This window comes from Artibeus jamaicensis, unplaced genomic scaffold (genome assembly GCF_021234435.1).
Source record: "Artibeus jamaicensis isolate MK-2021 breed Jamaican fruit bat unplaced genomic scaffold, CSHL_Jam_final contig_444, whole genome shotgun sequence".
In the NCBI taxonomy this organism is placed as follows: Eukaryota; Metazoa; Chordata; class Mammalia; order Chiroptera; family Phyllostomidae; genus Artibeus; species Artibeus jamaicensis.
In genome coordinates, this window is record NW_026521831.1 from 8,634,111 (window position 1) to 8,653,581 (window position 19,471).

Below are 19,471 nucleotides of genomic sequence, written 5' to 3' on the forward strand. Positions count from 1 at the left end.
TCCACCCAACCCCCCTGTTTTACACAGCTTACAACCCAGGGCCGGGGAGCTGAGGCCACCCAGCTAGGCCAGGCCGCGGCTGAGTGTCCTTCACAGTAGGCCCAGTACTTTAAAACCAAAATGCTGGGAGTGGTGCTCCTAGAGTTGCCCATCGACTCTGGCACCCATAAAGGTTCTAAGAGTTTTTCCCAAGAATCTGCCTGCGCACTGGAGCCTCTTCAGCCCCCTGAAGCTTTTCCCCCACACTCGCTGGGCTGAGTGAGGCCGGGGAACCTTTTCTGCGGAGCGTGCCCAGAACCATGTTCCAAAGCCTGAGGTTGTGAGGTGGTGAAACTAGACGCGAGAGACTCAGTTCCCAAACAGGTTAGGCTTCACGTTCTCCAATCTGAGCCTACTCCATGGAGATGCCGCAGGCCGCCTTCAGCCAGAGCTCAGCCAGAGCTCAGCCCGCGCGCGCCCTCGTCCCTCCCCAAGAACCAGGCTTGTTGGCAAAGGCCGGTCCGAAGGTCAACGTCCCCGGACCCTCCAGGGGAGCGGAGGAGTAGGGGCTCCCGGTGGGTCCTCGGTCTAGGTGGGCTGGTTATTGTTGGGCCGCGGGCGCCCAAAGTTATGAGGACCCAGGCCCCCCACCCCACGCCCTGTTGGACGCCAGCGACTGTGGACGCCCGGGGAGGCAGGCGCAGCGGTGGGTGAGGGAAGCCGGCAGGGCCGGGGCGGCCCGTGTTTGCATCCAAAGTTCAGGCAGGACCGAAGTCCGCGGACGGGCCACGTCCACACAGGCCCTCTGCCCCCTTTCTGACAGGTAGGGATGCCCTTCTTGCCCCCGCGCGCCAAGCTACCAAAGGTGTCGGCTGATTTTCCAGGGAGCCAAGTCTGGGCTTGGAAGTTTAGCCAAGTCTCCGAGTCCTGCAGAGTCAGAGAGACGCCCCCTTCCGTGCAGACCGAGGGTCTGGCCTTGGCCGTCGCCAGGGGTTCGGTCTCAGCGCGACACACCGGGGTCCCGCGGCCGCGGCTCCTCCGGGAGCTCGGAGCTCCGGGCACGCTCGGGGGCGGGCATGTGGGGTGGGGCGAGCGGGACGCGGCGGAGCGGGAGCCGGGGACACCCGGGGAGGAGGGGGCTCCGGCCTCGGACTTACCCCGCGGGGTCCTCTCGCGCGGGCGCCCCGGCCCGTCGGATCATGCCGCCGGCCGCTCGCACACAGTGGACGTAGGGGCTCAGGCGCGGCGCGGCGCGGGCCGCGGTGGCCCGGGCGCCCGCATGCGGCGAGCGCTGGCCCTCGGGAAGGGCCGGGCGGGCGGGCGCCGCCGCGCGCCGAGGGGGAAGCCGCTGCGCTCTGGGGCGCCCGCTCCCTTCCACTTCCTGTATCGGAGCGTTCGGGGCTTTCAGGAAGAGGCTGGCCTTGGTGGTCAAGGGTGGTTGTTTTTTTTTTTTTTGTCAAAAGCCTTTCGGAGGCGGCTCGAGGCCCCAGCCCTGTTGGGGCACACGGAAACCGGCGGCCGCGCCCCCGGGGCCGGGCCTGGCGGCGGGCGGTGCCGGGCAGAGGTGCCCAGCGCGGGCGCCCAACCGCGAGCGCTGCCTCGGCGGCCGGGCTGGGGCTGCGGCTGCGGCCCCGGCAGCTGCCGGAGAACTGGGGGGAAACTCAGGGGAACGTCTCCAACTTGGCGAGGAGTCGAGTGGCAAAGAAGGCGCTCCCTGCTCCTGCCGGCTGGGGCTGGGAACCCGCACGTGGGGGGGCCAGGAGCTCTGTGTAGGGCACTCGCACGCGACAGGGAGCCACGGCCTTGCCTCCCGCCATCGGAGCCCCCCCCCCCCAAATTACCCACGGGCAGCCCCAGACCAGAAGCAGAGTGCCTCCCCTCATCTCTGACAGGTGGCCACACCGCCTCCTCTTGGATGCCTCCACTGACGATGAACTCATTATCTTACAAGACAGCCTGTATACCCGCCAAGCCAGGAACCTAACTCGTCTGTGCTGTTACCACACCTAGATGGCAGCAGAGGGAGAAAGCCAGTCAGCGACTCCCGTAAGACAAGAGGCCTCTGTTCGAGGTGCCTGGTCACTGAACAATGTCTCCTGAGCAGGGGCTGCCCGCAGAGCATTTCACAATGACCAGGCACTACCGGACACTATGAAGTCAGCTTAGTCTAATGCGAGGTTTCTCAGCCTTGTCACTATCGGCGTTTGGGGCCAGGTGGTGCTTTGCTGTCAGAGCTGTCCTGTGCATTGTAGCACATTTAGCAGCATTCATGGCTCTGCCTGCTAGACATGAGTAGCGTTACTGTCTCCTTGTAATAACCCAAAATTTCTCCCGATGTTTTAAGTGTCCCTAGGGGTCAAAACCACCCTCGCTGAGGCCCACTGGTCAACACCTTCGATGTATAGATCAGGAAGCTGAGACTTAAATAGAGGAGGTGACTCAGCTGAGACCACACAGGAGGCTGAGGTGCAGACAAGACGGAAGCCCACGGCTCTGGGAAAAGCCTCAGAAGCCCTAGCCTCTGCCCTGCTGCTCCCCCTCACGTGCACACGCCCTCCTGCCTTTCCCGGCATCCGCACCAACTCAGCCTGGCAGGAGTTAGAAACGCGGCAGCAAAAGTGCAGCTTCCTGGAAGGAACGTAAAACAGTGCCGCTGCTTTGGGAAGCAGCCAGGCAGGTCCTCAAAAGGCAAAACGTATGACACAGCAATTCCGCTCCTAGGTGTCTACCCAAAAGAAATGAAAATATGTGTTCACCCCCAAAATTTGTCTTGAGTGTCCATAGCAATATTATTGATAACAGCCCAAAGTGGGAACAACCCACATGTCCATCCGTTAATGAACTCACAAAGGTGGTACACCATACAATGGAATATTATGAGGCTGTAAAAAGGGGTGACACACGGATTTGTGCTACAGCTTGGATGAACCTGGAAAACCTTCTGCTAAGTGGGAGAGGGCAGTCAGAGTGGACCGCACGTTGTACGGTTCTGTTCATATGAAATGTTCGGAATAGGCAAGTCCATCCAGACAGTCTACTGGTGGTTGCCAGAGGCTGGGAGGGCAGGGGAGGGTGGGGAACGGCTGCTAGTGGTTACAGGGTTTCTCTTTGGGGAGGAGAAAATATTCTCATGTTGATTGCGGCGATGGTTGCATAACTTCACGGCTATCCTAAAGACATCAAATTGTACACTTTCAGTGGGTGAATTGTATGTTATGTGAATTATATCTCAAACTATTATTAAAAAAAATACAGCCTCCAAGAGGCCACCCTGGCTGGTCCAGCCACCCCGCTTCCTCCTCCACTAAGATTCCTGTAGACCCTCCCTTAGTTCATAACCAGGGCCTGCTGACCTTCCCCTCCTCCGGAGGCTGGCCTGTCTTCTCCGTGGGTGGGAACCATCTTTCCCACAGGTCCCTGAAGGGGACTGTAGCTCCCTGTTTGAACACACAGGCTTCGACAGCAAACTTGTATTCAAATTTAACCCCAGGGCCCTCTGGCTAGGTGGCCTTGGACAAGCCACTCCTTAGTGCCTCAGCTTGCTCATCCGTCAAAGTGATAAGTACCAGTGGGGTGGCAAGAAGGCACCTACTCGCCAACATTATTAGTCTTTTGCTGTTGCTAAAACAGGCCCCTGTGCCACTCCTTGGCTCCCTAGGCCCCAGGGACAAGATCTCTCCCACAATGGTTTCCAGAACAGTTCCTTCAGGCCCTTCCCGGCTGATGTGAGCTGGGAGTGACCCCACTTTTCCATGTCTTCCCCAAGTAGGGGTTTCCTTGAGCTCCCCGGGCCACTGCTGAGAAACCGAGGACAAGCCCCACGAAGCCTGGGTTCCACAGGACCAGCCCCAGCCCACTGCTTACCTGCTCCGGGAAGATGGGGTTTCCTCAGGGAGAACACCGGGTGAAGCCTCCACCCCTGACCTTGTTTCTAGTGTAGGAGTTCAGAATGGGTCACCCCAGATTATTTCAAAGTAAAAGCAACAGAGACCTGCAGGCTCAGAGAAACTTCTGCACCACCCCCCCCTGCCCCCGCAACTACCTAGAAGAATTTAAAGCAGAGGCCTTGCCCATAATAAGAGTTATCAGACGTAATTTCTGACCTATCTGTAGGGCAAGGCAAACATCTAATTACTGAACATTTGCTCTTCTTATCACCCGGCAATGACCTTCTGCTCGGAAGCCTCAAGGTGATCTTTGGCTCAGAATGTCACTTAAGCCTCATCCTCTGTCTTTGAAGCTCTCGTGTAGGCAGGTCTCTGACTCGCTCCTTTATGTGGGGTTCCCATGCCTACGTATGTAATTAAATTTGTTTTTCCTCTTGTTCGTCTGTCTCATGCAGCTTTAATTATTAGACCCGCCTAAAGAACCCCAGGAGAGCCGAGTTTCTTCCTCCCCCACAACAGTAACTGACCCAAGGGGCGGTTGCCAAGATTCCAGAAATTCGAGCAGCCCGTTTTAGCTGTGGTCTCTGCCAAGCTTGCCCTCAGCCCCCTTCCTGGGTCCCCTTTTCACTCCCAAGTCCTCATACCCCCACTTCTGTCTGGGGACATGGGTCTCAGGACCCCTGTCGGGAAGGGGACATTTGCTGCTCTTCGGGCCTTCCCCCCATCCCCGTTTTTGTTGACAGTACCCCAGTACCTGTTTTCCCTTTGAAGGGCCACACCTCCCTGTTGGGTTCAGGTGGAGATGATATCGCTCTACTCCCATTTTAGAAGGAACACATACATGATTCTAGTCTGGCCAATGAGAGCCCGACACTTACTGGGCACAGTGATTGGTTCATGGGTGAGCATGTGAGCCAAGTTAGTCCAATAAGACCCCTCCCTGGACTTTTTGTTGGCATTTCTCGGGAATGCCCTGGTCTTCCCCCTACTCCATGCTGGCCGTAGGCTGGGAGAGTATTAACTTGGGGCAGCCCAACTGCCACCTGGGCCACCAAGTGGTAATACGGAGCTCAAGAAAAAGCCAAGATGGAGGAAAGCAGTGAAGAGAGAGACTGTGCCCTGGTGACATCCTGAGAGGCCGAGATTCCGATATGCTTCAAGCCAGCTGCACAATTAGACCTTTTAGTTACCGGAACCAATACAGTCTTTTTCTTTTCTTTTTAAAAAGAACTCAAACACAGTCTGAGTCAGGTTCCCATTAGTGTTCACCCAAAGGCTCCAGGCCCCGTGATGGCAACCCCTCCCTCCATCCTCCATTCCTTGGTGGGTCCAGGGGATGCCCAAGTGTGGAGGGATCATGGGAAGGAAGAGGCAAACGCTTCAGCTTGTTGCCTCAACACGTACGAAGCTGGTTCTCGTCTCTGGGGTTGTCAGGGGTGGTTCTCACTTCCACACGCTCCTCAGCCCGCCGCTCCCTCCACAGGTGAGGGCAAAGCGGCTCCTGAGGAGGAGTGTGAGAGTTCGCAGGGGAAGGTCACTTTTAGGAGGCCGACTCCCAGTCTCTCTGGAATTTCTGGGGACGATTAATGAAGAAAAGAGCCACACAGTGTAGTCTTGCTCTAGTTGGATAAGAGCTTTTGAGAAAACAGAGCGTGTTCATTGAACATAAATTTCCCTACTAACTAGAACAGTCAATGAAAGCAGGGGCTTGAGTCAGGCTGCCAAGGTTCAAACCCCAGCTCTTCCCCTTGGTGCTGGTGGCCACTCAGGCTACTTCACCTCTCTGTGCTCAGTTTCATCGGCAAGAGGGGCTCCTCACAGGCCTACCTCCCAGGGCAGCTGCGAGCGTTGCGCCAGCTAATGTAGAAAGTTGTTCTGAAGAGAGTCTGGCTTGTAGTGAGTGTCGGGCGAGTACTAGGTACTGTTTGTGCCAGGCCCGAGGGAGGCCCTTCAAGTTTCGGTCAGATCTCACAGGAAACCGACCGCACTTCTGATTAGGATAATCTGAGTCGGACTTAACCAAAGCGTAGATAGGGAAGTTCGAGGGAGCTGCCGTCAACCTCAGGTCTGTCACCTTCCTCGCCCGAGGACGAGGAGCGGGCCGGGTACCAGGCCCAGAAGCTGAGTCCTGTCTTGTACAAAGACCACCAGGGGAGAGTCGCAGGGCAGGGACCCTGCATCCAGGGACATGGCAGCTCACAGTGACTCTGGGGAAGGAAGATAAATACTGTGGCCTGCCTGTCTCCCTCTGATCTCTTGCAGTGCCCCCCCCCCCCCCCCCCCCCCCAGTCACCAAAGCCATCGGAATTAGGAAGCTCGGGAGCCTGTTGGTCAGTCCCTACGGCTGTGGGGTTCCTGTGGCTCGGCCTGTTGGGGTGTGGAGGGCTGGAGGCGTGGCAGGAGGGTGGAGCTGTGGAATCAGACAAGTGGGGTTCAAATCCTACTTGGCCTTTGGGGGGGACCTTTGGGAAAGTCCACCAAGGGAAGCCATGTTGGCCCCTCCAGATCCACCCACCTGCCAGGGAAACAGCATGCCATGACCTCTGCCAATGTCACGGGAAACGGAACCACGAGCCAGGCCCTGCCTGAATTCTCGCGAGGGGTAGGAGATCTCAGAGAGGGAGAGAGTTCATGAACTGAGGAGACACCCTCCCCCCATATGGATTATCAGTCAGTTTCTTGTCTGATGTCCTGCTTCCTCTTGACCAGCCCCACCCATCCCTGTGGCTTCCGAGACCCTTCTCCGGGAACCTCTTCCCCTGCCCAGACGACCAGCTGCATTTGTTCATCCGACCCCAAGGTCCGTCCCTGAAGCCTGCCTGCTCCCAGCTGGAGTGCCCTCTTAACCTGTGCTTGTCACACATTTGGAGACACTGTAAGGTTCTCATGCTTCAATTATCCTTAGCATGAGTGCAGGCTCTTGGGAGCAGGGAACACACCCTCCTTTTCATTTTCTCTCTCTCTTCCCCCGCCGATAGCCCGTGGAGGGCTTCTCGAACAACAGGCACTTCACAAGCACCTATAGGCTAAATTAAAATAACCTGGAGCCAAAAAATAAAGGCTTTTCCATTTCTGAGTCCTGTTCCACAGTGAGAATTGTCCCAGCTTTGTGCTGTCAGAAGGTGAGCTGAAGTTAGGGTCGAGAATGTCCTAAATCCATAGTTTACCAAGTTATGACACCAGTGAGACCCTGGGAGGTCGTGGTGGAATAGAGGATGGCCCTGGGTTTCATCGATGGAAAACCCTGACTCTGAGCAGACTGAGTGCAGAGCACTGGATTGTCTTGTACAACTCAAAACCTTGTGCTTTAGTTAGCTATTGCTGTGTAACAAATTACCCCAAAAGGTAGTGTCTTAAAACAACACATTTATTATCTTATCTCACAACCTCGGGGGTGCTGGCACATTTTGATGGTTCCCTCTGATTTGGGGTCTCTCAGGGACAGCAGTCAAGTTGTTGGCCAGGGCTGGGCTGTATCTGAAAACAGCTGGGAAGGATCTGCTTCCAAACTCACATGGTGGTTGGTAGGATTCAGTTTCTTGAGTGGCCTCAGTTCCTTGCTGGTTGTTGGCTGGAGTTCGTCGTCAATATCTGGCCACTTGGAAACCTCTGAAATGGCCTTGACTCCATCAGAGGGTGTGAGCTGAGGAGGCACTGCGGTCACAGCCTGATATAATCTAATCACAGCTGTGACATCCCATCACTTCTGCCCTATTCAATCAGAAACAAGTCACAGATCCTGCCTACCCTCAAGGGGAAGGGATTAAACAAAGGTGTGAAAACCTGGAGGCTGGAGTCCTTGGGAGTGACCTCCAGAGCTGCCTGCTGGGCAGGCCCCAGGTGCAAGGCAATCAGGGACCCAACTGCCCTTGGTCACTCAGGTGGGTCCCTCTCTCTGCTGTGACCTCCTCAACATTGACTTCATCCTCAGGGTCGTTCTTCAGTGGCTCCAAGACAGTTTCCAGTGGCAATTAGAATCATGTTCCCTGGGTCCCTCCTGGAAGAAAGGGGAGAAGACTGTCTCCTAAGCATGGAACAGGAAGGGCTCTGTGCAGTGTGACTGGCTGAGGTCATAGGCCTGGCCCAGGCCCCAGGAGAATGTCCTGTACCGATTGGCTTAGGTTGATTAGAATCCACATGTGGTCCTGGGCTTGGAGGTGGCCTTTCCTCCAAGTGCTGGGGGGTAGGTTGAAACCTGATCTAAATTAAGGTTCTGTTGGGGAGGAAGAAGAGAATGGACATTAGGTAGAAAACCAATGGTGCCCACCGCAACTGTACAAAAGGACCTGAAAAACGAAGCTACAGGCCAGGAACCATTCCAGGTTGATGGATATATTCATTATCTTGATTGAGGTGGTAGTTTCATGACATTTATATATATATATGTAAATATATATATAATCCTCCCCAATGAGGGATGACTGGGGAGGCCCAGGGGAGGGGTGGCCCTTGGTGGGTGGTGCAGGACTCGGCCCTTCACGCTGGCTGCAGGCAGGGGGAAGGCAGCCAGCCCAGGAAAGACTCGCCCGGTTGTCACGTCCTTCCTGTTGGCAGCACTTGGAGTGAGGGAATGGAAAGAGACTTCGACACAGTGACCTCTGGGAAACGAATCCACATTTTTGACAAGAGGCCAGATGACTGAGCATTAGCAGCTCATCATGTCTGAGTTGGCTCATCTACCAGAAGGCAAGCCAAGAGGTTGAAGCTGTTCTCTGGGAAGTGGAGTTCCTACTATGCACCAGGCGCTGTGACCCCACTGTGCGTGGAGGTGGGGAAACGGCTCCACCGGCAAGGACACATTCCACAGGACTTGGCTCCATCCCCTGGGAACCTCGCATGCTCAAGTAGGCAACTGTTCACCACATCCGATCCATCGTGTGTGTCCATGCTGGGGGCTCAGGACAGTTGAATAAATGGGCCAATGGGCTGAAACCAGTATACGCAATGTGTGAGTTATCCATTGATGCATAACAAATTACACCTGAATTTAATACCTTTAAACAGCAATAAGTTTTTATTTTCTCTCCCTCTCTCTTATACAGTTTCTCTGGGTCAGAAATTTGGGAGCAGCTTAACTGGTTGGGTCTGACTTCAGATCTCTCACGAGGCTGCAGTCACAATGAAAGTAGGCAGCCTTTTTGGGCTATGAGGCTGAGCACTATATGCTGAGGAAGACAGAGCAATAAAAAGACTGTTCTGTAGCTACTTGGGGGTGAGGCCGTGATTTATTCTATCTCACTTCTTCCTTTTGGGGATAGTTACTTCCTCTGGAAATCAAGTGTGGTGTCCTCAAGCCTTTCATGGGAGAAAGAACGGATAGAGCAGGTCATCAGTGGGATGGGAAATCTGATCGCACACTGGTCGTCTTGGCCACAGTCCAGCCTGGGCTTCTGCTGTCATCTTGGTGAGCAGCCACAGACAGGTGTGTACTCAGCAGGAGGCTCCTGGGACCTGAGGTAAGAACAGTCCCAAATATGGACTCGTTTCCTCCAAGAGCGGCTTTGAGGGTGGCTGGGTCCCGGGGGGAGGGGCACTCTGGCTGCCTCTGAACCACGAGTTCCCCACCGTGGCCTGCTGTGTGACCTCAGGCAAGTTGCTCAGCCTCTCTGGGCCTGAGTTTCCTCATCTGGAAGTTGGGTGGAGCAGCTGTTCCTCACAGCTGTTTGTAAATATTGTAGAGAAGGTGGCTAACAGTGTCTGTTGAATAGAAGGCTGGTGACAAAATTCAGCTTCCCTTCACTGAGTTATTTTTTTCTTGGTTGGTTTTTATAAAAGCAGAATAGATGCCCAGCTCAGTTGGCCCTTCAGTGCCTTCCCCCCTGTGCCCTGCCCCTGACAGGGGTGCCCAGAGGTGTGTTTTGGGAATTTTGGGTTCAATTCAGTGGCCATTAAGACTTCTTTGGACAAGGTGATGTTCAAGACCAGAAAAAAAGGTGTGGTCTCCCTGGCTCCCGACCCACAGAAGCCTCAGATGCAGAAGGTGGTCCTGACATGGATTCTGGCCGACGGCAGGACTGGCTCCATGAGTGGGGGGACCCAGCAAAATGAAAAGGTGCAACGCTTGCTCAAAAAGGATGCAAATTTCAAGACAACTTCTGCAGAACATTAAGCCAAGCACAAGACCCTTCTAAGTGTGGGACCCTCCAAGCAGGGGCTCTGTGACTGCATAAGTTACATGCCCGTGAACCTGGCCCTGGCGTGGGGTGCCCCACACCTGCTACTTTGTCTGCTCTGGGCATCCCCAGGAAATGAAAGGTGATCTGGTTTCTAAGGTTGGCTCTCACAGTGAATACCCAAGAGCCCCTGCACACGCATGTACCCTCCCTGTACCTCGTTTTCTCCATCTGTGAAATGGGGATAATACCTGTCCTGTGTTTTGCTGGCTTGGTAAGCCAGGAGCGCCACATGGACCGAGATGCTCAGAGCCAAGAGCACGTGGCTGTAGGACCCACAAAACTTGCTGGGCTGAAATTACCATGGCCAAGTCCTTCACACAGTGTGAATCGACCTTAAACAGGAAAGAGTTAAATGAAAGGTGTTTTTATTTACTTATTTTACTTATTTATTTTTTAAGTAACTCTCATCTAAAGGACAACTTCTCATCTAAAGTAGAACCTGTGGGGAAGATGTTTTGCAAATATTTAAAAAATTCTAGTTCATTGTGGACTGGTATTTTTATAAGTATAATAAAAATGACTGGAAAAACACAATGAAAATGTTCAGATATAAAATTACTCATCACATTGCCATAAATGTTTATATTCTCTCAGTTTCTGTTCTCATCTTGCTGGAGATCGATCAGTCTGTGAGCCTGTGCAGGGGCCCAGGGCACATTTTGAGTACCAGGACTGAGCTCCTCACTGTTCAGAGTGAACCGAGAGCGTTAGCATCACCCTGGAACTTGCTGGAAATGTAGCATCTTTGGCCCCATCCCCTTCATGCTGAGCCAGAATCTGCTTTTTTAATAAAACGCCCAGGTGATTCTCATGCATGTGAAAGTCTGGAATGCCACCCAAAGCAGCTGGTGTTCAGGAAACTTGTCAAATAAAGGGATCAACCAGAACCTCTTCCCTGATCTCAGTTTCCCACGACCGTGGAGCTGATGGCACAACCTTATCACCAATGAGTAGGACCAGCTACAATCAGGGCTCAGTGTGAAAATGAAAGGGCGGGGCCCCCCTTTCAAAAGGCGGGCCTCCCGTTAAAAATTTCAGGATGGTGGCAACTGGGCCTGGGGCCCTTCTGTGTGCGGGCATGTGGCCGCAGGGGTCCCACGAAGTGGCCCTTCTGATGCGGTAGGAAAGGGTTGGGTCATTCTGGGTGGACTTACACTAGCTAAGTTATGAGATTTCTGCTTTGTTTTATTCGTAACCAATCATTATAATTAAAAAGCTGCAACCCTCATCCTTTTGAAGTTTATTTTTTGTTAATATGCAAATATAAATGGTTTCAAATGGCTGTTATTCCAGCGGATAGAATTCTTTCCAAAAATACAAATGCGTGTCTATTACAAAGCCGATGGATGGAAGCGCTATGGAGGGAGAGACAGCATGTGCTCACTTACTTTGTCGACGGTGTACAGACTTTGACATATAGCATTACAATACTGACTGCTAGGTTCCTGACAAAGATTTAGTTCCTGTTTGCTCTAGATTTTTCTTCACAATAAAAATAAACTCATGCCAGTGTTCAGGAACCAATAGTATCAATTCATTCCAATGTAGTAACCATTTTATTAAACTAGGAATCTCATATCAACAGAGCATTCACAGTGCAGGAGGTCACGGTGATTGAAAAAATAAATAGCGGGATAAATATATTTATTATTTACAACTTTTCAGCTCATTGCTCCAGCTCCGCCTGCTGCAGAGTGAGAAAAGATGGCAGCATTCAGCCCCACATGCCAGATGTGTCTTGCAGGGGACTAAGGTGACGTGTAGCAGTCCCCCAAGTCCTTTGCCGTGGTTGTTTCCAAGGGGCTTTCTTCCTGGACCCGAGAGCCCTCCGATTCTATCTGCTATTTGGCAGGTCATGGCGGGGCCGCGGGGAGATTGCGTGGCACTGCAGAGACCATGCCCAGCCTGTCTCTCGGGCGTCTGGACGCGCCTGGCCTCTCTTCGCCCGGCCCTTTCTTTGGCAGCTCCCGCCTCTGCTCCTGGGCCTGGCCCCATCTGGCCGGCAGCCCTGATTCCTCTCTAGGTAATGAAGGCTCTCTTTGTGTTCAGACACCCAGCAGCTACTCCTGCTGGCATCTGCTGGACGGGAGGCACACGCAGAGGGCGCCCTGCCAGGGAGTGTGTGCTCGGAACTGGACACCCGGCCGCCCCGACTAGCAGTTCCCCGAGGAAACTCCCCAAGGGCCTGCCACAGAGGCTCGGCCACAGCTCTCGCCACTGGGTCCCCAGATACGCTTAGTCCAAGCCACCTGGAGGAAGCTCCAGGAAGTGGTCTGCAGCCCAGAGGGGAACCTCTGCAAGTGAGGCCTGGGCTGCCCTGTGGCCAGCGCCGCCACTGGGATATCTGATGTGGAAACACAGAGCTGCCTTGCTCACACCCCGGGCGTTTTCAGTGGGAGGACAGGCCTCGCTCCTTCTGGGGAAGGGGACAGCGTGTTCGTCCCCTCCCTTGGGGATCCTGGCGTGGGAGCAGGGAGAAGGCTCTGTTGTCTGGGACTCTCCCTCCCTGCACAAGCCATGCAACTAGAAGCCGAAGCTTCACATACTCTCTCTAGACAGCGTCACATAAACTCTTGTCCAGTGGGGGGTGGGCAGGGCACGTACCTTCTCCGGGATTTGGGGTTTCATTGGCTTGCACAGTGGAAAAGTCCCAACTGACATGTTGCATAAAAAGCAACTGTTTGGATTCTGGCAACAGCAGGAAGCGGTGTGGATTGTGCCCGCATCTGTCATCAGGTTTTAACCAAGGAGCAGCCAGTCCAGAGCCATCAGTCAGACGGATGGAAAAGCCACACCACCAAGGCTGGCCTGTCACCGGGCAGGGGGCATTTTCAATTCTCATTGGCCCCAGGCGTGGACCAGGGTGTTCGGGAGCGGACATTTTCCCAGACTGGCAAGGAGAACGTGTCAGCCCGGCCGCAGTGTGCGTGGAGAAGCCTGCTGACGAATGGAGCCGGGAGCCATTAGTCGTGAAGAGCTAGAATTCTTTAAATCCCCACAGAACGGCAAAGCTCGAAGACCACTCATCTGGCTTCCCTGTTGTGACAGAAAAAAATAGCCCCAATTCCACGCAGGCACCAGTTCCCCTGAGGCTGGGCAGCTCTGTGGGCCTTGTCTTGGCTACTGGGCAGGAAGTGAAGCGAAAAACCAGGGCCCCGGTGTAGTTTTCCTTTGTTAAGAAACAAATGCAGCCCTGGCTGGTGTAGCTCAGTGGATTGAGTGCGGGCCTGTGAACCAAACAAGCGAGGTTCAATCCCCAGTCAGGGCACATGCCTGGGTTGCAGGCCAGTTCCTAGCAGGGGACACACGAGAGGCAACCACACATTGATGTTTCTCTCCCTCTCTCCTTCCCTTCCCCTCTAAGGATAAATAAACTTAAAAATCTTTTAAAAAAAAAGAGAGAAACAAATGCAACCACTTAGATTCCTTTTAAAAATCTGTGCCCCTGCAGATGGTACCCTGTGGGGAGCTTTCTCTACAATACAGCCAAGGGGCTCCACCCAAGCTGGGTTGGCAAGAGGCCACGCCCCAGGTGCTCAACAGAACCTGTGTCCCACTCATGTCCTTTTCTTGTGGGCTGGACCCATGGAAAGACCCTCCTGTTCTGTCACCCACGTGACTGAGGGGGTGACAGAACAGGACCCCCACAGAGGGGTTTACCCACTGCTGCAGGGGCCCCTTCTCTGTGCTTTGAGAAGCCCCGAGGGAGCCTTGCGGGGCTCACATGCTCAGCACAGAGTGCAAAGCCAGAGGGCGAGTGCTCACACCTGCTGGGGCACCCAGCGTCCGGCTCACCCTGGGTGGTCCACGGGAGGGAGGGCGGGGCCAGGGAGGCAGGGCTTTGGAGTTGGGGTGAGGGATGATGACTTTCTGCCACCCAAGAACTGCCCAGAGAGCATTTTCAGAAATTTCTGGAAGTTTCTATGGGCAAGACGTGGCAATGAAGCTGCTGAGACCTGGGCCCGTCTCAGCGGACGCATCTGCTCCCTGCCTCAGTGAAGGGGGAGGAAAACTCCCATGGAAACCACGTCCGAGGGGATTAGAGGGACCTGGTAATATTCACATCATGGGGATTCTCCTCTAAGCAGGGAGTTCTTTGGGTGCTCCAGCACTAAGCGTTTGCCGGAGGTGCCAACGCACAGCCCAGCTGTTTTCTCCAGCCGGGGAACATCAGGGCAACAGGGAAGGAGCAGTGGGGTGGACGGGGAGAGACCAAGCCCAGCCCACAGTGCCTGCCCTGCGTCCTGAGGGGCTCTGCTGCTTGCCTGCAGCCCCCACCCTGTCCCTGCCTCTTAACCCCAGGGGTCCATTCCATACCTGGGGAGGAACTCTCTCTCTCCCAGTCCATCTCCCCTCAGCCCGCCCCACCTAAAGGACAGGGAGCGGCCCTAGCTTCAGGGAGGAGAAACACCGGGAGGAAAGAAGGGCCCAAGCCCCTTCAAGCCCCCAGCCTGTGTGTGACTCCGGCGTTCTGAGTGCAGCGTGTGCTGCCGCTATACGGCTTCCACATCATTCCCCAAAGGGAAGAGAGGCAGCCCAGGAGGGCGGCGTCTCTGGTCGGAGTCTGCAGGGCTGCTCCAGAGTAGTACGCACGCCCCACCTGGTCTGACTCTGGGAGGGTTAGGCCCTCATCAGCTGCTCAGGTCTGTAAAGGCAGCGGACTGCCTGGCAGAAGCAAGAAACGGCCCTAACAGGTGGTGGGTGGGTGGGGCGGTTTCAGGAGCTGGCAAGCGCAGCAAGATGTGTGCACACGGTCAGACCAGAAGCAGAGGCCAGGTGAGGCGGGGTACAGGAAGGGTGGGATGAGTCTGACCTGCCCCCGGTGCCCTGGACTATTAGTCTGTCACTGCAGCTGACCCAGAACCTTCCTCCAGGGCCAGGTTCTCAAGACCCCACACAGCTTCCAGCAGGACCATGCTCAGGCTGGCAAGGACGAGTTCCTAACGGGAAATCGACAGGAACCACTGGCTCCTGTTTCTGTAGACATTTTCTATCTGTGTATAATAGTTCATTTTTCTTTTCTGCCTCCAATGACAAGAGCTAAATTTATTATTTTTTTAAATAATAATTGCCTATTTTTGTTGCAGTGTAATTACCCCTGCTAATTAGCTTTGGGGATAAAATAAAGGAAGTTATTCCTGCCTAGTGATAAAAGCATTACTTAATAATGAAGTCTTAATTAATCAAGCAACTTTTTAAACTTGTAATGAAAAATATTTTAAAAAGAATTTTTCACCTACAGTGTATATATAGTTTCCTAAGCACAATAAATGCCTAAATCCTTTAAGGAAGTTATCTTGGCACATTAAGGTCATAAGAGAGTTAACCAAGAGCACTCTACATATGAAAAATGTTATTTTTTAGTCTCAGAAGGATTCTGCTGAGGAAGAGGCTGGTAATCAGGCTGTGTTCTCCGAAGATTACACAAGGGTTCAGACAAGTGACACCAGCGGGACATCATCACCGGGGCCATGTGGCCTGCACCTTGCAGCTAGAAATAGTTTTTGGTCTTTACCAGGAAGAACGTAAAGACATGGATGCGATATATATTAGGGTATGAGCTGGGGCACCCAGGAGTCAGTTAAATATCTGGTGAAGTTGGAACTCAAATAATAAGAACCAACCACAAATGCAAAAACACACCCATACAGATCACCCCCTGCACAAAAATGGCCAACCCACTCCGCTACTTGCTGGTGGGTGGGGTGTTGGGGCGGCGGTGGGGATCAGAGGGGGGACCGGGCCAGCTATGTTAAGAGAACAGAGTGTCTCTCAGAAACCCCTTGCATCTTAAGTTTCCAATGACAACCTACAGACTCCCTGGCCTCCTGCTTAGCTAAATTCATAGGAAAATCACCTTTGTCCTCAATTTGAAGACTACCAAGCCCTGTCTAGGTAAAGCAACAAAGAGAGAAGCCTTCATGTGGCGTAGCTACTAACACTGACGGAAACCCAGGACTGAAGCCGGGTGATGGAGTTCTCGCTAACTTAAAGCTCACAGGCTCGGACACTGCCTCCTTCTGAAGTTCGGGTGGACTTGAAGAGCAGGCCACAAATCCCACCTCGGGTCACAGCCCCTGTGTCTCAAGAAGGAATTAGCTGTTGGATTTCAACTCATCCCCATGACTGGTTCTTGGTGAATGGCTGAAAACCTTCTTTCCTCACACCGTCACGGGCAATTCCCACGGAGCCTTCCGCGCAAAGCGGCTCCGTGTAAAAAGTGCATCGAATCTGATCAACTTTTGCAATAGAAACGTTAAAAAAATAAAAATACCTCTATATAAAATTAATTGTGCTTTCTTTTCAGAAACCGCAACTGGTTTGTGTCCGTAAATCTTTTTAATATATATATTTGAGAGCTAAGAAGCAGTCGAAAGCTGTTTAATATTTTTCTATTTTTGAATGGGCCTCCCATCCTTGGCCTTGCCTGTGTAGCAAACGCTAAGGTTCAAGAAACTGAGCTCTAAAAATTCCAAGTTATGGTCCCCGTGAGCCGGGGAGCAGTTTGCCGTGGTTCAGGAAACCTCCCTCCCTGCCATTGACCGTTACCCTCCGGCATGCGCACGCCGGTTCAGCAGGCTATGAAATCTGCTGGGCGCATAAACAACTGGGCCTTTCAACCTGATGGTCTTGCGAGTAGCGCATTAGCAAAGAAATGACAAACCCAAAGTGACGGTGTGCTGCGTCAGACGGAAGGTCTGGAGTGTGTGGCTGCAAACCACGATCTCCGCCGTGTCTCTGAGTTAGCACCCATCAGGACGCTGGTCTCTGACTCCTGACTTCCAGACCGAATGTCTTGGTGTCCATGCAACATGACACACAGAGGGTCTGCGGTCCCTGAGTATCACCTTTTTGGGTCCCCCCAGGGTCCTTTTAGATGGAATGATTTTTTCAAGTATGATGATCTATATGACATTTTATTTTTAATATTTCATCGCTCATTCTCTGAATGCATCAATAAAAATGAGAGGAATATTCTTGTTTTCTCTCTTCTGCTATAAAAAAGCTGAAAAACTGTTTCCATTCTTCCAGTTTTCCCAGAAAAAGGGCGGGGATGCCACGGCCCCACACCCCCAGCAGGTTGAGGCCCTGCCCCTTCCAAACCGTGAGCGCCGCCCCAGCAGAGGTCGGAGGTCTTCGCAGCCCGGCGCCTGAGGAACTCACCGCTTGGGCCCAGAGGAGACAGCACCCCTGTGCCGTACTCGTACAGGAGACCTCATGTTCACCGACCGTTTTCTCCTGAAGATGCTGCCGTGACACAGAAGGACAAGCTGCACACGGAAGCCCTTCCGACTAAAGAGCCAAGACACACGCCACATCCCTGGGACCGGCAGTTCAGGGGTCTGCGAAGCTGCTCAAATAGCGGCCCCCGAATCTCGCCTTTTGAGGGGCAGGACTCCGAGGAGGAGGAGGATGTCCAGCAGCCTGGCCCAAGGCCAGAGAACACGATGGCTCTTCCTTCCAGTGTATGAAAGAAGGGACAGTGGCCGCCGCTGAAGGAGGCTCGTAGTGGGAGGGGCGAGGAGGGGGGACACTAGTGCCAGGGTGTCCAGGACGGCTCCCCGTGGGGCAGCGGCTCAGCTTTAGTCGTCTTCCTGGCACATGGGCAAGTTGACGAAGGTGAAGACGTTAAACTCGATCATGATGGAGAAGCACAGGAACACGGCGTAGAGGACCAGCACGTAGATGCCCAGCTTGCGGTCCAGCTTCCACTTGTTCAAGTGGATGCCGAGCACCTGGGGGCGGGGGGAGACAGTGTGAGGATCAGGCTGGGGGCAGAGAAGGGAGCACCAGAGGCCTTTTCCCCGGAAGACAACACACAGACCATGAACCCCGAACTTCCTCCAAAACGGGGGTGAGAGTAGAGGGGCGCTGCTGCCATCGAACATCCTCAGTTTGAAGGGCGCGAGCCCTGCAGGCTTTGGACTTGTCTGATGGCAGGGGGAGGCTGGGGACACACTCCAGCTGCCCTCAGGGAATGGCCCGCGCCAGCCGAGCCCTCCTCTAGGGACAACTAGGGTCTTCCACTGGGTGTTCCCTTTGCCTCGGAACTTGGTGTCCTCGGCCCTCCCGCTTCAGCAAAACTTCAAGGCTCCTGCTGGCCCACGGTCTGGCAAACTTCAGCTTGCACCACCATTTTCTGCGCGTGCGTGTGTGTGTGGAGACAGGTGGGAGCACGCTCCCATTCTAAATTCTTCCCAGACCCTCCCACACTTCCCTCCGCCGCCTTCTCTCTTATCCCTGAATCGGGGCTCCCCAGGGGCGGGCTCCCAGTCGCCGCATCGGAGCAACGGCACAGGTGCTAGAGGGGTGGATCACATGACTGTGGACACGTTGCTCAACCCCCAAGCCTTGACGTCTTCCATAAAATGGGAAAGGTATCTCATCAGGTGTTTGTAAGAACACCTCTGTCAGCAGAGGTAAAGGGTTGGGCACAGCCCTGGGCACATGGAGTACGGAGACCTGCGTTTCACCACGTGCCAGGCCCAAGGCCTGACCACTGTGTCCATCTGCCAGCTCAGACGGGCGGGTCTCCCAGTGAGAGGAGACAACTGGGCAGCAAGGAGAGAGGAAAAGTCATTCTCTTCCTCTGAGGCCTTTCAGTCATTCAGGGAACAGAGCAGTGGTGGGGGACGACATTCTGGGGGTGTCTGAACTGACATGTTTCCTCGGCTTTGTCCCCCACTGCAGGGGCCGGGGAAGGCGGGGGGACATGTGAGTGACCGGGCAGAATCCGGTGAGATGAAGTCTGGGTGGGGCCTCTGCTTTGGGAGCGTCAACACTCACGGTGAGCGCCACGGAGCCCAGCAGCAGCACCACGGAGTAGACCAGGCCCCGGCTATTGATCTTCACCTGCAACAGCAAACACGCACCCGAGTCCCGGAGCTGCCGGGGCCCAGCTGCTTGGGGGTACGTCCGCACCCGCCCTCCCCCATCCGGAAGCACAGGCGGCCGCTCAAGGTGAGCATGTGGCTGTGGACGATCAGCTAACTGTGGACTCGAGTCTCCCTGCGCTTCTCTGAGGAAAAGGCCCAGGAGGGGTCGGTCATGCTAGTGGGCTGAGACACGGGGCAGGAGCACTTATGAGTTCTGGGCAACAGGGGCTTCCCCCTGCGGGCACCCCTCAGGCTGCTCTGGGAGCCTCCCTGGAAAGTGGGTGCCAAGGAGAAGCGGGAGCATGTCCCCCAGAGCCCTTGGCTGGCTGGGACAGGGCCGACACCGACGCCATCCCTGTGGCAGGCACGCCCCTGGCGTCGGTCTTGCTCACGAAGGAACTCAGCACGGAACTTACTGTGGATCCGTAACTGATGACCATGGTCTGCAGACCCCAGGGTATGCCGAGTCCCACGAGGATGTCAAACACGTTGCTTCCTATGGTGTTAGACACCGCCATGTCGCCAAGGCCTGGAGGGGACAGTCGACACGTGT

The 19,471-nt window shown here is 54.3% G+C and overlaps 2 protein-coding genes across 3 annotated transcripts in view; both read right to left on the bottom strand.

Moving 5' to 3' along the window:
* The window catches only part of RIN3 (Ras and Rab interactor 3), a 103,011-nt gene extending 101,572 nt beyond the window's left edge, over positions 1 to 1,439 (bottom strand). The window contains exon 1 of the mRNA XM_037130253.2: positions 1,137 to 1,439. Within this exon, the coding sequence (XP_036986148.2) occupies positions 1,137 to 1,180 (44 nt within the window). The 5' untranslated portion in view covers positions 1,181 to 1,439. The remainder of the gene's footprint in view (positions 1 to 1,136) is intronic.
* Positions 1,440 to 16,417: 14,978 nt separating this feature from the next.
* SLC24A4 (solute carrier family 24 member 4) overlaps positions 16,418 to 19,471 on the bottom strand; it is a 126,900-nt gene continuing 123,846 nt past the window's right edge. For both annotated transcript variants that reach the window (XM_037130255.2, XM_037130254.2), the window contains exons 15-17: positions 19,335 to 19,447; positions 18,830 to 18,895; positions 16,418 to 17,778 (exon numbers count right to left, since the gene is read on the bottom strand). In XM_037130255.2, coding sequence (XP_036986150.1) covers positions 17,626 to 17,778; positions 18,830 to 18,895; positions 19,335 to 19,447 — 332 coding nt within the window. In that variant the 3' untranslated portion in view covers positions 16,418 to 17,625. The remainder of the gene's footprint in view (positions 17,779 to 18,829; positions 18,896 to 19,334; positions 19,448 to 19,471) is intronic.